Here is a 17,875-nt window from a genome sequence, read left to right on the forward strand (position 1 = left end):
TTGTCTTGGCGGTTCCCTGGTATTAACCCTTTAACCCCCTGTACAGGGATGTAGACTTTGCTGCAGGGAACCAACCAGACTGCTACTTCCTGGAGTAGTACAGGTGTAGTTGGCAACTGTCCCATAGGGGGTCAGAGACACTGGTGCGAAGCACCAAGGGATCATGCAAAAAGTGTCGTTTGAATACAGTCCAAGGTCAGGGCAGGCTGAATATGTGCGTATTCCAGATAGCAATTCCAAGCTCAGGGTTGGCTGAGTATGTGTGTATTTCAATTAGCAATTCTAAGGTCAGGGCCGACGGCAAGAGGTAAAATCAGCAATCAAGCAAGGTATGGTGCAAAGGTAGTCAGAGATCACACATTAGCTGGTGACTAGACACTATCAAACCTCAAAGCTTAGGCAAGGAGGTGGAAAATAGGAAGGCTGATCAGCACCATAGTCAGCAACTGGACAGCACGAAGAAAGAGGAAAGGATTAACTCCAGCAGTGCTGCAAGGAATTTCACTGAGCACTAGTCCCAATACACACAGGGTGAGTGGAGCAATGCGGCTCTGACCCAGGATAGCAGGACAGAAGAGCACATGGGCACCCAGCCTGTTGGAAGATTTGTATTTACAATAGGTAGGCTGACGTTCATGCTGTGCTGAGTATTTCTCATGATTGTGCTAAGAGTCTATATGGGAAATAATCCCACTGCAGAGTATCCTGCATGATCCACACTGCCAACAGATTCACAGCACAACTTACTGCAATGTTTCGATTTAATAGCATGTCTAGGGGTTGCCACGTTGCTCTTTATGTAGAAATCAATGAAGAGGCAAAACACAGATCATTATTAGAGATGAGCGAATTTTTTAAAAGTTTGACTAAATTATTTAGTCACGAAGCGCACTTTTTTGTAAATAGCGGGCCGGGTGCAATGACAGGAAGCTGTGATAGCGCCTCCCCCCGTCAATGTACCCCTCAGATGCCGCGTTCATACATGATCGCGGCATCTGAGTGTAAGAACAGTGTGAAATTAACATTAAAAAAATATGTAATCAAACTTACCACCTCCACCTTACCACCTCCTCGCGACGCACCAGCTGCCGCCATCTTGCTTGAAGATCTGGAGCGAAATCTCGCACGCACGGGATTTCGGCCGAGATCTTCAATCAAGATGGCGGCTGGAGGAGGTAAGTATGAATTTTTCTGTTTTTTACACTATTTCAGGTTAAATCGATTCACTAACACGAAGCATAAGGAAATTCGGCTTGGAGGCGAATAGAATTTATCCTGAAATTCGGATCTAATTCTACTTCGTGGGATTCGATTCGCTCATCTCTAATCATTATGAGCTGTAAATCCACGCTTTGATTTTTTGATTGCCCCTTACGCTAGTATGTATGAAACAACCATTATGCATTTTTTTTATATACCATATCATCATGTTTTCATCATTTGCAATAACTACCTGGAGGAAAGCATGTACCTGTTTAATCTGTATGATATCCCTAGGGAGGACTGAAGGCCGTTGTGTGGACAGATGCCTTTCAGATGGTGGTTATGGTTATCGGATTTTTGTCTGTTCTCATTGAAGGAACGATTCAGAATGGAGGGCCAAGCAATGTATGGCAGATCGCTATAAACGGATCACGTCTGGATATTGCTGAGTAATTATTCTATGAGTAGCATTTGTTTTGTTATGTTAAAGCAGGGGCATGACATGAAATCCCAATACTCCTCAAGCAGGCCAAAGTGGAAACAAGTTGTACGTGAAAAGCAGTTGAAGAGGAGTTAGTCAGTCCTAGGCAGAGCCCAGACCACTTTGTGAATCCTTCTCCTCCTTCTTCCTTCTTCATGATTGACAGGGTCAGGTGAAAGGACACTCCAGGAACATGGTCCTGTCAATCAAGAAAGGGCTGGAAGAGGAAGTCAGAGAAACAACGGTTCACATAGTGGTTTGGGCCCGCCCCTAGTGCCTTTAACTGCTCATTTGTATATGGATTAAGAGTATTTTTTCTCCAAAATGAAGCAAAGGATGACTAAGTGAAAGGTATTATTACATTTAGCTGAGCTAGCCCTACAAGCCATTGTGATGACAGATTCCCTTTGATTCATTTTCCCCCCAAAATGTTTACTCTAAAAGTGAAAGAAAAGGAGAAAGAGACGTTTTCCAGGCAATCAGAGCACTTTTGAGAATCAGTTCATACCGTAGTTATTCAGAGCCGAATAAAATTTTAAGAAATTCGCTCATCTCTAATACTGTATACCAATATGTACCTTATATGTCCAAATGTTAATGATTCTCATACATCTATCATAAATTTGTTTCTCTCTTTATAAAGCTTTAGTGTGGATCCATTAAGAAGACATACATTTTGGACAATAGCAGTTGGGGGAACATTTACATGGTTGGGAATCTATGGAGTCAACCAGTCTACAATACAGAGGTGCATTTCCTGCAAGTCAGAGAAACACGCAAAACTGTAAGTTCTGTTCAGTCATTCCATTTAGTAAAGAATGTTCCTTGTGCCACCAATTTTCCTTGTTCTAGCAGACATACTAAAGAATGTTCCTTGCGCCACCAATTTTCCTTGTTCTAGCAGACATACTAAAGAATATTCCTTGAGCCACCAACTTTCCTTGTTCTAGCGGATGCACTCAAGAATGTTCCTTTAGCCACCAACTTTCCTTGTTCTAGCAGATGTACTCAAATATTTTCCTTGAGCCACCAAATTTCCTTGTTCTGGCAGACGTACTAAGGAATGTTCCTTGAGCCACCAACTGTCCTTGTTCTAGCAGGCATATTGAAGGAGGAATCAAATACATTATGGTGAATTAAATAGTTTTAAGAGTAATTCCCAATTAGCTTCATAACAATTTTATATCTCCATTTTTAAAATAGGTATTGTCTTCCAAGATGAGCGACTCTTTACTAAAATAATCAATACAAATTTCCATGGAGATTTGGATTCAAGCGAATCCGAAACTTTTGCAATTCATTTTGGAGGGATCATTCAAAATGACAGCCATCATTTTACAGTTCAGAAGAAGGCATCTGCCACCAAAAAGGGATAATTATTTTAGACCAGATTTATATTAAAATAAAAAATCTAACAATGTAGTGTGCTATGAAGCCTTTCAGGACCTTGTGATTTTTATTTTTTACTTCCTGCCCTCATGGAGCCATAACAGTTTATTTTTACATTCACAAAGCCATACAAGAGCTTGTTTTTTGCAAAACCACTTGGATTTTCTAATGGCACCATTTATTATTACACACAATGTAGTGGGAAACTGGAATAAATTCCATTGAGGCACTAAGAGGTTAAAGGCACTGGTCGCATAGTGAGTGACTTGACCCAACTTATAATAATGGGGTCCTGACAAATCCAGTTGCATACATGATGTAGGAGGAAGAGCGGAGGAAATAAAATTTCTTCATGGGCTGGTTGAGCTGATAAGCACATCTAGCCTTTAAACTTAAATAGCAAACATAGGTGACATGGGTACAGACAGTTCAATGACTTGTTGTTGACCCTGGGCGCCAATCAATCCTTTTCAGCTGTTTTTCCAGGAAGAAACTGCCTCAAAATAGCTGGTAATTTCACCAGGAAAATTTCTTGCCTAAACCAAGTGGATCAACAATAGGGTGTTCATAATCCTGTATGGATTTCTCCAAAATTCCTACATTCTGCAGAAAATGTAGCACCAGGCACGCCACTTTCATTCACGAATACACATGTGTCACATGTTAAGTAACTTAAAGCAATTATGATGTGGGGCCATAATGGTCTTGCTAGAGACTTTGACCACAATGTTTTGGTGGGGTAAACCCAAAGGAACTGTGGGGTTGTCCTAATAATATACTATACATCTTGTGATCATCTGAGAATCTACAGGAAAATGCAAGTGGCAGTATAACCTGACCAACCGGTGTCTCCCTGGATCACATAACTATGGACTTTCCTCTCGAAGCCTTTCTACACAATATGATAACAGTCGAGCTACATCTTGATGGAAAAAAATTTGTTTAGCATACAATATGTTATCAAAGAAACAATTTATGCCTCAATTTAGATCACAGCTAATTAACTCTATGAACCATAAATTGTTTTACAGATACCAGATATCTCCATGATGACATCTGAGTTGTGTAGGCAATGATTAGCTTTGATCATCTGTACATACAATTCATTTAGACCTGTGTCCTCTGCATATTTTTACCTTAAGGATCTATTTGTCTGCAACTCTGCATGTTTTTGGGCCAATTATCTGGAATTCGAATGCTCATTCCCGATAATTGGCCCATACGTATAGCCAGTCAGTCGATGGATGAGCAAACGCTTTTTTCATCAACTGATGGGCATCTTTCATCAGGATGAAAGATGCCTGATTATTGGCAGGTCAGCTCCCTTTGTCATCAGGGATGTGGTGCTGATCATCTATAGAAGTGAATGAGGGAGGAATGACTGCAGTAGCAATCCTTCATCCTTTATTCGAAGTTTGCATCTGCCTGTGTAATCAGGCTGGTGGAAACGAGTGCCGATAGATGATTATCATTACTGTTGAACGAATCGAAATAAAAAAAGTGGACTTTGATCTGAATTTCAGGAAAAATTTGATTTGTCACGAAGCCAAATTTTCTCGTGCTTCATGGTAACGAATCAATTTTCCCTGAAATGGTGGTAAAAAAACAAAAAAATACATACTCACATCATCCATTTGCTTGCAGAGAGGCCGTTGCAGCCATCTTGATTGAAGAAAACGCACCGGCCAGCTTGATGATGTGGTGATGTCATCACGTCAGTGCGCAAGAGATTTGGCACGTTTTCTTCAATCAAGATGGCTGCAACGGCCTCTCCGCGAGCAAATGGATGAGGTGAGTATGTATTTTGTTTTGCTTTTAACTCCTGATTAATCTGATTAATGTGGCTGTCAGGTGCCACGGTCAGCATAGAACGATTGACGTTTACCATCATTGCACCTGCTACATGCAATTAAATGTGATTCATGACAAAGTAATTTGTAACTAATCGAATTTATTTTTTAAATTCGTCAAAGCAGAAAAATTTAATTTTTCATAACTTCGAAGATCGGGCAGGGTAATACCACCCTTAGAGTTCTCTTATATGAGTACTTTCACATGGCCAAAGTGAAAGGGGGGCAAATGATCATTATCATGAGTGTTCATTCCTCATTCACTGTCACAGTGTGGTTCACTGCGACACGGGTTGCCGTGTTCACGTTTGTGCTCTTCATACTGGCTATGGTGGATTATGTGTAGGCTGGTTGCCAGGGGCAAAGTGTAGTAACGGCAGCCTGTGTGTACTGTTCTCTGTTGATGCATGTTCCCCTCCCTGTTTGGTTCTGATGGGGTTAATGTTCGGTCTGGGTGTGTCTGCTAGGTGGTCAGATGACCTTGTTAAACTGCTATAATGTCTATTGAGCTGTAGGTTTGGGGGTCAGTCTGTCTCCAGCTTTTCTGGGTGCAGGAACTATGCACCTGACCTGGGGATATTCCATCTGACCTGTCTGTGTGGTCACCTAGTGAGACATCAAGGTCACTTTGTCTGGTTCTGTGTCTTCTGGTGCAGCTGTCTGTTCGCCCAGGAACTAACTCTGTGTGGGGATCAGGCATCTGCTAGTCCGGTTCTATGTCTTGTGAGCAGCTCTGTCTGTTCGCCCATGGACTAACTCTGCATGGGGAACAAGCATCTGCTAGTCCGGTTCTGTCTTGTTGTGCAGTTGTCTGTTAGCCCATGGAATACTCCTCGTGGGGAACAGGCATCTGCTAGTCCGAGTCTATGCTTTTGGAGAGAGGGTTCCTGGGTTCTCCAGAGGGAGGACATCTAGTCTATGTACAGCTCTGCCTGTGACCGCCATGTGTCGTTCGGCATGAGGTCCAGATATCTGTTTGTCTGACTGTTCATGTAGCTCTGTCTGTGAACGCCATGTATCGTTCTGCATGGGGTCCAGGCATCTACTTGTCTGCCTGTTTGGGCAGCTCTGCCTATGACATCCATGTATCTGTTCCATATGTGGCAAGGCATTTGCTTGTTCTTGCTCCCGTTGGTCTTGTCTGAACTGTGTCCTGTGTGGTTTTGTCTAGTTTTTTGTGAATAAAGAATTATTTGCTTGCCTTGTTTGTTTTGCCTGAGGTATGTTCTAGGGGTTGGTAGGACCCTCACTTCAACATGAAATTCACTTTACATATGGTCTGCAGCACATCCCTTTTCTACACAGGGCAATATGACTAGAGATGGCCTTGCGGTTCGCCCGGCGGTCATTTCGCAACGAACTTTGCTCGTTCGCGATTTGCCGAACAGGCGAACATATGGCGATGTCCGCCGGCGCCATATTCTTTTGCATTGTGCAGAACTTTGACCCATGACACATCCTGATCAGGTGGGATAGGACAGCCAATTAAGACATTTTAGCACATGGACACACCCCCTACCCTATAAATAAACCCGATCTGGCTGCCATTTTACATTCAGTCTTTTGCCAGTGTAGAGAGAGGTTGCTGTGTGGAGCAGGGACAGACTGTTAGGAACACCAAACGCTAGCTAATAGGGCCACAAAATCCTTTTAAGGACTGGTATAGGTGTGCTATCAATAGGTGTGACTTACTGAGGGGTGTAATATACTTATAATATACTTTCTAACATAGAAAGTATATTATAGTGATTTGTATTGTGCAGCAGTTGTGTGCGTTTCTGCTGCGATACTGCAGCTACACGGAGTACCAAGCGCTATTGAAACAACTAATTGCAACTGGTGTGATATACAAGTTGCCCCCCCCCCAAAAAAGCTGATTGAGGCAGGGGTGTGATATACCTATAATATACTTTCTATATAGTGCATTTGTATTGTGCAGCAGTTGTGTGCGGTTCTGCTGCGATACTGCAGCTACACAGAGGGACAGACGCTATTGGAATAACTAATTGCAACTGGTGTGATATACCAGTTGCCCCCCAAAAAACTGATTGAGGCAGGGGTGTGATATACCTATAATATACTTTCTATATAGTGTATTTGTATTTTGCAACAGTTGTGTGCGGTTCTGCTGCGATACCGCAGCTATACAGAGGAACAAACGCTATTGAAACAACTAATTGCAACTGGTGTGATATACAAGTTGCCTCCCCCAAAAAAAGCTGATTGAGGCAGGGGTGTGATATACCTATAATATAATTTCTATATAGTGATTTGTATTGTGCAGCAGTTGTGTGCGGTTCTGCTGCAATACTGCAGCTACACAGAGGGACAGACGCTATTGGAATAACTAATTGCAACTGGTGTGATATACCAGTTGCCCCCCAAAAAACTGATTGAGGCAGGGGTGTGATATACCTATAATATACTTTCTATATAGTGTATTTGTATTTTGCAACAGTTGTGTGCGGTTCTGCTGCGATACCGCAGCTATACAGAGGAACAAACGCTATTGAAACAACTAATTGCAACTGGTGTGATATACAAGTTGCCCCCCCCAAAAAAAGCTGATTGAGGCAGGGGTGTGATATACCTATAATATACTTTCTATATAGTGCATTTGTATTGTGCAGCAGTTGTGTGCGGTTCTGCTGAGATACCGCAGCTATACAGAGGGACAAACGCTATTGGAACAACTAATTGCAACTGCTGTGATATACCAGTTGCCCCCCCAAAAAAACTAATTGAGGCAGGGGTGTGATATACCTGTAATATACTTTCTATATAGTGCGTTTGTATTGTGCAGCAGTTGTGTGTGGTTCTGCTGAGATACCGCAGCTATACAGAGGGACAAACGCTATTGGAACAACTAATTGCAAATGGTGTGATATACCAGTTGCCCCCCAAAAAACTGATTGAGGCAGGGGTGTGATAGACCTATTATATTCTTTCTATATAGTGCATTTGTATTGTGCAGCAGTTGTGTGCGGTTCTGCTGCGATACCGCAGCTATACAGAGGGACAAACGCTATTGGAACAACTAATTGCAACTGGTGTGATATACCTGTTGCCCCCAAAAAAACTGATTAAAGGATTTGATATACCTGCTTCCAGCAAATAATTATTAAGGGATTCTATATACCTTCTTCCACAAATACTGCTCTTCTATAAGGACTTTTTCACAGGGTCATTTTGAAAATGACATGCAGAGGAAGAGGCAGGCCATTCCACAGGTGTGGTAGGGGTCTGGCAGATGCACCAGGCTGGAGCCTAAGTGGGAAGTTGGAGAAAGTGCGTGCGATTATGTCAAAGGACGTACCAGAGTTGGTTGAGTGCCTTCTGCACCCTCCTCAATCTCTGTATCAGCACCCTCCTCACTCTCTGCTGTGTGCACCCCAAAAGACACCACCACTACCACCATAGCCCCTCAACTCGAGTCAGAGAAATTATTTTTCCATCCATTTCCAGACCTTACCGATGCGCAGCCATTCTTGGCCTCGGATGAGGAAGAGGAAGTAGCAACGGCCACCACCCAGCGGTCTGACGACAGTACCCAGATCAGCCCAAGGAGGGTGGTCCCCGCTGTTGCTGCCTACTCCGAGATCTCTAAGGTCAGTGGTGGTGAAGGTGACGATGATGACGTGTCGATGGACGTCACGTGGGTGCCCACAAGAGAGGAAGAGAAGGGGAGTTTAGAGGGAGAGATGGAGCAGCATATAGGGAGGAGAAGGAGGAGAAGCAGGCAGAACTCGCAGTGCACAGGAGGCAAAAAGCAGACTGCAAATGTATCTGGAGCTAGCCATCCACCATGCATGGTCACATCTGGCACTCCCAGGACACCGGCATATGGCTCCGCAGTGTGTGTTTTTTTTTTTCATGTGTCAGCTGCTGACAATAGTGTTGCAATCTGCAGCCTGTGCTGTCAACGAATAAGTCACGGTAAGCCCAACACTCACCTAGGGACGACCGCCTTAAGAAGGCACCTGGCCTCCCATCACCGAGCCCAGTGGGAGCAACACCGTCAGAACTCACAAAGCCACACTCCCGGGGCTCCACGTCTTGCCTTTTCTCCTTCTCCTTTTCCTCTCTCCTCCCATTTGTCCTCCACTTCACCTTCCACTGTGCCGTCGTCACGTTCATCTGGCAAAAGGCAGGCTTCCGTGGCCCAAATGTTCGAACGTAAAAAGTTGATGACGCCGGATAACCCTCTTGCCCAACTGCTGATCGCCGGCTTGTCGGAACTGCTAGCCTGCCAACTACTGCCATATAAACTGGTGGACTCGGAGGCCTTAAGAAAATTTGTGGCCATTGGCACACCGCAATGGAAGGTCCCCGGAAGGAAATATTTCTCCCAGAAGGGCATCCCAGAGCTATATGGCCATGTTCAGCGGCAAGTGAATGTACAGTATCTCTGGCACACAGTGTCGGTGCCAAGATACATCTGACCACAGACATGTGGTCTAGCAAACACTGGCAGGGAAGGTACATAACTTTTACTGCCCACTGGGTAAACCCTCTGACGGCTGTCAAGCATGCAACCGTGGTACGGACGGTGAATGAATAATTTTTGGGGCCTGTAGTCCACTGGCCTGCAATAAAATTGATATTCAATGACCGTCTAATATATCTCCAGCCACATAATCACTTCATGTTTTTTGTTCGGTGAATGCCTAATGTTTGGGCCCTGTAGTCCACTGGCGTGCAATAAAATTGATATCCAATGACCGTCTAATATACCTCCAGCCACATAATCACTTGATGTTTTCTGTCCGGTGAATGCCTAATGTTTGGGGCCTGTACTCCCATGGCCTAAAATAAAAATTTCTTGACTCCAGCAGGGCACATTTTTGAGAGTTTCCATTTGAGATGCATAAAAATGGCCCCTGATTAAAATACATATTTTTTTTGTGGGAATTTTTGCAATTGATCCCCCTCTGGTATGTCACAGTCCATGTTGTGGGACGATTTGTGCACTTCTAGTAAGTATTTGGTGGTTGCAAATATGAACTGAAGGTTTTTTAGGTTCGCCTGCCATTAAAGTGAATGGGGCCCGCCACAAACTTGCGGTTCGCGAACATTTGATCGCTTTCGCAAATCGTCCCGGCTGATGTTCGTCCATCACTAAATGTGACAATAAAAAATTACGATTTTAGGTGCTACATAAAAGATATACAAAAAACTAGAAAGTGGTGTAATGGGTATGCGTCCTCTTACACAGTCAAATGAATATATATAGGGATAGGACGCTAAAATAAAATAACAAAATCTTTATTATGTTGTCTCAATAAAATATAGGGGTGTCTACCCACACTGCACGAAGCAGCAACTTGAACCGTAACTGATTTATGGGACCACCCTCATAGTAACCACATAGATGGTGGGACCATATCGGGATGAATGAAGGGTGGATCCCACAAACTAAAACCCACCAACACTCAGGGGGGCAAAACACCACAAGGTCCTAGATGTGTGACCTGGGTGGGGTACTATATAGCTGGATAACTGGTACCAGGTGTAACACCAGGTATCACTCCTAACAGTGAGTGTCATAGCACAGACATCCACTGCATTAACATAGTACAGGTGCAGGACTGTGGCAGGGTAAAACCTTTGACTCCGTCTTATATGACTGGAGCACCGATTCCCCTGACACTGTCCTCAATGGTAAGTGCTCAACGCGTTTACATGCACTAGACATGCATTTCATCAGGAGCAACGTGCACCACAAATAGTAAAGCCCAAAGCCTCTGACATAGATGTTTGACTGAGGCTATGAACAGAAGGCAGAGGTAGGGTGACCTGCCTATCACCGAGTTCCTCTAGTGTCAGGTACGGTATCGTCGCTGGAACCTATGCTCCTGCCTAAGCCTACCACCTCTAGGTTGAGGGGCAGCGTGCTGGTGTGCAAATCTTTGATTATAGCACTAAACATTCAGATGTACTTGAGCTAGATACAGAGATTTCATTCTCGGAGGGTAAACCTGAGGCGGAGACTGCTGGTGTGAAGAGAGCAGGTCCTCAGTCTAATAGAAGACCGTATGGTGGCAGAAATAGGGGCCAGGGCAGAAGGGGACGAGGCGGTAGAGGTTACAGTAGCAGGTTTTTTTTTTTAGACAATACCCCTCCGGTATCTCAATACCTGCTACGGAACAAACAATGACATCCTCCCAATCATCCCTAACGACACCAAATATCCCAGCCACCGCCAAGAAGGATGATTTACAGATCATCAACCTATCTTCCCGTGTTCTCACCACTATGGAAACTCAAGTTTTACAGAAGGGCCTCTCGTTTGTCCCTATGCGGAGGTTTGACTGTTTCGGCTGGGTGAAAGACCTAAATTTGTTTGCACGCAAACTAAAATGGCACAAGTTTTTTGTCACCCATGACCGCAGAAAGTGTGAAGAACTGGGGATGGAGACATCTGATCTGCCGGATGTCCAACTCTTGGCTGACCTGTTTGCCGAGGGACAACGTGTTCCAGGGGATGGTCCCTTCACTAATCTTAGACTGCCATCTACCAAAATGCCCCCCATCAGTGATTGTACTCCTATTGACACATTTGTGTCTGTGGTCTCTAGCAAGTTAAGTCAGCTTGATTTCCATGAGCATAGTATGGATAATCTGAATAAACAGGAGAGAGAGGCTCTCTGGATGCTCTAACAGGACAATGAGCTGGTGATCAAATCTTCAGACAAAGGTGGAAACGTTGTGATCCTTGGGCACGAGCAATACCGCAACATGTGCATGAGAGTGCTCAAGGATAAACTCACATATGAACAACTCCCGTCTGATCCCACATCAGCTTATAGGATGGAACTGTCCTATATTTTAAACAGAGCTCTAGAGCAAAAGCTTATTGAAAAAACTGAATTAGCTTTTCTTCTACCTGCGCACCCAGTCACAGCCGCCTTTTACTGTCTTCCCAAAGTTCACAAGGGGTATGAGCCTCTAAAGGGCAGGCCTATAGTGTCTGGGACCAATTGCCTCACAGCCAACATCAGTATGTACGTGGACACTGTTTTATGCCCATTTGTCAGCAGTTTACCCTCACATGTCAGGGACACCATGGAGGTACTGGGACGTCTGAACGATGTCCATTGTGACAAGGATACATTTTTCGCCAGTTTGGACGTGGAGGCGCTCTACAGCTCAATTCGTCATGATTTGGGCTGGAGAGCGGTCCTCACGTTCCTTCAGCAAAGAGGCGAACACTGTAGGAACCACAATACTTTTGTAATGGAACTTTTGGATTTCATTCTCAAACACAATGTGTTCTTGTTTGATGGGCGGATCGTCCACCAGCTCAGGGGGGTCGCAATGGGCAGTCCCTGTGCCGCGACTTTTGCGAATCTCTACCTGGGCTGGTGGGAGAGGGAGATGGTCTTCTCTGAGGACATGGAGCAATTCACATCTGTCATTCCCCTCTGCATCAGATACATCGATGATGTGCTAGTCCTGTGTGTGGGTGGGGGGGGGGGGGGGGGATAGGGTCTTGTTCCAGGAGTTTGTTTCAGCCCTTAGTACCAATGCATTTGGGCTATTTTTTACGTCGGAGATCGATTCCAACTGCATTTCCTTCTTGGATCTCACCATTTCACTGGATGCTGGTGGTCACATCAGTACCAATGTATTCAGGAAGCCCACAGCTACTAACAACTTGCTAAAATGGGAGAGTGGGCACCCTTTGGCCCTGAAAAGAGGGATCCCAAAGGGACAATATTTAAGGGTGAGGAGGACTTGTACTCAACTCAGTGACTTTAGGGTGGCTGCAAGAGATCTTCAAAAGAGGTTCCGGCGTCAGGGTTATCCCCAGCGATGCCTGAGACAGGCGTATCAACATTCATTAAGTACCAACAGGGACCTTCTGTTATCCCCCAAGAAGACGGATATCGGTGACAATATTGTCAGAATTATTGGCACGTATGACAGTTCCCAGGAGGCCGTGCGCCAGGTCCTCTCTGAACACTGGGACATTTGCGGCCATTACAGCTCCGATTTGTTTGCACACCAGCACGCTGCCCCTCAACCTAGAGGTGGTCGGCTTAGGCAGGAGCGTAGGTTCCAGTGACGATACCGTACCTGACACTACAAGAGGAACTCGGTGATAGGCAGGTCACCTTACCTCTCCCTTCTGTTCATAGTCTCAGTCAAACATTTATGTCAGAGGCTTTGGGTTTTACTATTTGTGGTGCACGTTGCTCCTGATGAAATGCATGTCTAGTGCATGTAAACGCGTTGAGCACTTACCATTGAGGACAGTGTCAGGGGAATCGGTGCGCCAGTCATATCAGACGGAGTCAAGGGTTTTCCCCTGCCACAGTCCTGCACCTGTACTATGTTAATGCAGTGGATGTCTGCGCGCTGACACTCACTGTTAGGAGTGATACCTGGTGTTACACCTGGTACCAGTTATCCAGCTATATAGTACCCCACCCAGGTCACACACCTAGGACCTTGTGGTGTTTTGCCCCCCTGAGTGTTGGTGGGTTTCAGTTTGTGGGATCCACCCTTCATTCATCCCGATATGGTCCCACCATCTATGTGGTTACTATGAGGGTGGTCCCATCAATCAGTTACGGTTCAAGTTGCTGCTTCGTGCAGTGTGGGTAGACACCCCTATATTTTATTGAGACAACATAATAAAGATTTTGTTATTTTATTTTAGCGTCCTATCCCTATATATATTCATGCAACATGTAAGATACACTTACCCCTTTACATTGACTAATTATGAGGATGAATGGTCAGTCCCAATAATTGGCTTGTTCCTTGGCAGGTGTAAAAGGATCTTTCATTTATACTGAGATCTGCTATTCATGCACCTATACCAATTGGCTGTAGTATTCATGTCAAACTGGCCATATGCTTTTGCTAGCTGTTACCCAAATATTCATTCAGCTAGCAACTATTCCTCTGAAACACCCCCATAGACATGCTGAGCCGAGCATGCATGTGTTGTGAATGGGGAGTAAAATGCTTTCAGACATCTGTGGTGGTATTCAATTTCCACTTAGAACAAAAGGCATTAGCATCAAGCAAGTTGAAATCCAATCCTTTCCACCAATATCTACCATTGGGGGAAAATTGGAACGCTCTTCAAAGCACATTAGATGGTTGACTGCTTCTCCAAAATTGGGGGCCCAGCCCTGAATTAATCTAATGTATATGGTTACCTTGACGGTAATCATCCTTTTAAACTTGATGATTCATGAATAACTTTTCGAAACTAACCACCCATTCTAGATAATTGCCTGATCGTTGAGCAGAGAGGAGAGCTGCATTTACTTCATCCAATGGTCACAACTCTGATTGTTCGTTCCCATACAGATCCATTGTTTGTGGGCAGCAAATTTTTTTTCTGCTCCGCAGAAACACAGATTTTAATTGCTGACTGATAGCTATTATAAGTGCTGAGCGAATTGAAGTCCACAAAGTGGACTTCGATCCGAATTTCAGGATAAATTCGAATTACCACGAAGCCGGATTTTCTAAGTGCTTCTTGGTAGAGAATCATACTTACATCATCCATTTGCTTGCGACGGCCGGCCACCACCATCTTGCTTGAAGAACTCACACAAAATGTGTGGTGATGTATGACGTCACCACACTGGCCAACGTGATGATGTCATCAAGGGCCGCGCGAGATTTCGCGGCAGATCTTTACTCAAGACTCAAGATGACAGCGGCCGGCCCGCTGTGAGCAAATGGATGCGGTAAGTACGATTTCATAATTTTTTTTAAAATTGTACACTCTCTTATTTATATCAGATGCTGCGATCATGTATGAATGCGGCATCAGAAGGGTACAATGACGGGGGCAGCACAATCGCCACTCCCTCTCATTGCACCCACTACTTACAAAAAAATGTGCTTTGTGACTAAGTAATTTGTCACAAAGCAAATTTTTGGGGGAAATTTGGCGAAGCAGCCAAATCGAATTTTTCAATACTTCGTTCATCACTAGTTACGATCATCTGATTAACAAGCATTTTGCTTGCATGTCGGGTGATTGGCAACACGTGGGTCAGTTATTGAGAATGACCATTTCTGAGAACAATTATCCCAATAATTGTCCTGATGATTGACCCGTGCAAAATAACCTTCAAAAACATAATGTATTAACACTTTCCTGTCAGCTAGGTGCTGGAAGCATGTTATAGATAGAGGAAGATGCTGGGCAGGAGCATGTACAAGCAGCTCTTGATATACTTGCATCAAGAGACCCTCCTTCGCCCCCACCCACATCCTTTTCTGTATCAATGTGAATAGAAATGGGTGCTGTCCATGCATCCTGGCTGTATGAACTGTTCAATCTCAAGCAGAATTTATCACCTGTTACCCAGGAAAGTTGACGAATATTTGACCACTAGGACCACCACTGATCACATGAATGGAGGTCCCAAGTCCCGGTTTGAACTGGAGCTGTGCTCTAGTCTCTGTCTATGGGACTGATGGAGATAGCCGAGCACTATACTCATGGTGGTGCCTTTACCAGAGAACTATCATTTGCAAAATTTGCAAAATTTTTTGTATGTTTGTATATCCTGGAAATATTGAACAACTTAAGTGACCATCACAGCTCAATTGACCATCACATCGAATATTACTTCTTTTTCTAAGGGAAAAGCCTGCTTATCTAGGGTAACTTAAATGGTTTTCTTTTTTCAGAGCCCTTTATCTTAACTTGATTGGTCTCTGGATTATCTTGACATGCGCCGTGTTCTCGGGTTTAGTCATGTACGCACACAATGAAGGCTGTGATCCTTGGACTGCTGGGTTTATAAAAGCTCCCGACCAGGTATGTAATCAGCAAAACTCAGCGTACTGATAGGAAAGCGGCTGGTAGTTAATTCTGATTACACTGATCAGAAGATGAAAGGAGCCTCCAACTCTGAAACAATGTGGATTTGCTGCCATGAATTTGTTTGCGCCCTCTAAACTATCACCTACGTGCTGTGAAAAAAAGTATAGAGTAAATTGATCTTGGGAGTCAATTTTTAATTCTGGGAAGGTCAATTTATGCTGCATATTTTTATTGCATATTTCACCCTTTGCAATTTATAGGGTGAATCTGCTGCTGCCAACCTGCAGGAAAATATGAGGCCGCAAGTAACTCATGCAGATATTGGTGTGGATGACATCCCGTGTACGCAGTGGTAATCGCATGGTTATTACTGCTAATCACTGGGCTACAACTGCAGGGGTTTAAAGGGGTTGTGTCACTTTAGTAAATGGCATTCATCATGTAGCGAAAGTTAATACAAGCCACTTCCTAATGTATTGTGATTGTCCATATTGCCTCCTTTGCTGGCTGGATTCATTTTTCCATCACATTATACACTGCTCGTATTCAGGGGTTATGACCACCGCTGCAGCGGAGATACGAGGTGGCTGTGACTGGGGCTGCTGCGCATGTGTGCCTATGTGCACTTCCACTGTCCTGGCCACTAGAGAGGCTGGGGCTTTTTCCTGTAGACGACAACCACGGCCACCGTTTCTGGATTGCAGGGTGGTCGTAACTAGTGTTTAGCGATTCAAATTCACCTCAAGAAGTTCCTTGTGTTTAGTAGTAGAGAATCGATTTTCCTTGAATGGCGGTAAAAAACAAAAAAAAAATCATACTTATCTCAACCATTTGGCTGGCCGCCGCCATCTTGATTTAAGATCTTGCACAAAATCCCATTCTTGGTTATGTATGACGTCATCAATGGCTGCCCGACGTGATGACGTCATCACTGGCTGCCCGAGATTTTCCGCTAGAAGTATGATTTTATTTATTTATTTATTTTATTTTACACTGTATTATTGCTGTCAGATACCGAGATCAGCTATGAACGCTGTATCTGAGGGGTACAATCACGGGGAGCGACGAAATCGCCACTCCCTGTTTTTGCACCCACTACTTACAAAGAAGTGAGCTTCATGACAAAGTAATTCATCACAAAGTGAATTTTTTTGTAAAATTTGCCGAAGCAACCGAATCGAATTTTTGAATACTTTGCTCATCTCTAGTCGTAACCCCTGGAAATGAACAGTGATGGAAAAATGTGATGGAAAAATGTGATGGAAAAATGAATCCAACTAACAAAGGAAGCAATATGGACAATCACAATACATTAGTAAGTGCCTTGTATTAACTTTCTCTACATGATAAATGTAATTTGCTGAAGTGAGACAACCCCTTTAAATTGCAGGTGCAGCCCAGTAATTATCAGTAATTTGGTTGTGGGTTTTGAGGCTGAGCCTCCCTATGTACAGACAAACTTAACTTCAGATATAATTTCTTGTATTTTATAATTCTTAAGTTCCTCGAAATACTGAAGAGACACTTTGGGATAAATGACATTCCATGTTGGTTCAGCGGTTAGCACAGTTGCGTTGCCTAAGGCCCTGGATTTGAATCCAAGGGCAATGTTAGAGTGATTTTCAATACCTAAAAAAATTGTGCTAAAAGTGGTGGATGGTATAAATTAAGACAAATAAGCAATGTTCCCCTAATCCCTCACTTCTTAAGTGCTCCCACTCTGGTGCTCCCAGTTGTCTATGAGCCAGATTTAGCATAGCCCAGAACCTTACACCAGGTTATGATAACCAGGCGCACTGCGCCTGATTTATGACAAGGCATACAAAGCATCCGGCAGTCCGTCCCCCTGAGGAGCACCTGGTTGGCGTAGATTTCAATGTTCTTCTATGCCCTTGCCACGCCCATCAGAAAAGTGGAGAGGACAGCAGAGTAATGGCACTTGCACAAAAAATGTTGCGCTAGTGCTATTCAAAAAGTCGCAAATGTGCAGTTTTTGCGACCAGAAACATAGGCAACTGGGAGCAGCAGAGGGGCACAACTGAAATGCTGGGTCACTGGACAGGTGAGTAAAGCTTTTTTGTATTTTATAACTTTGGGGTCTCGGAAAACCCATTAGGCAGGAACATGGCCAGAAGCATTCAGACAAAT

The 17,875-nt window shown here is 44.0% G+C and overlaps 1 protein-coding gene across 1 annotated transcript in view; it reads left to right on the forward strand.

Moving 5' to 3' along the window:
* SLC5A12 (solute carrier family 5 member 12) overlaps window positions 1–17,875 on the forward strand; it is a 93,847-nt gene that overhangs the window by 39,422 nt on the left and 36,550 nt on the right. Inside the window, exons 5-7 of the mRNA XM_040410425.1 lie at window positions 1,498–1,652; window positions 2,328–2,468; window positions 15,592–15,721. Coding sequence (XP_040266359.1) covers window positions 1,498–1,652; window positions 2,328–2,468; window positions 15,592–15,721 — 426 coding nt within the window. The remainder of the gene's footprint in view (window positions 1–1,497; window positions 1,653–2,327; window positions 2,469–15,591; window positions 15,722–17,875) is intronic.

This window comes from Bufo bufo, chromosome 10, assembly GCF_905171765.1.
Source record: "Bufo bufo chromosome 10, aBufBuf1.1, whole genome shotgun sequence".
Classification (NCBI taxonomy): domain Eukaryota; kingdom Metazoa; phylum Chordata; class Amphibia; order Anura; family Bufonidae; genus Bufo; species Bufo bufo.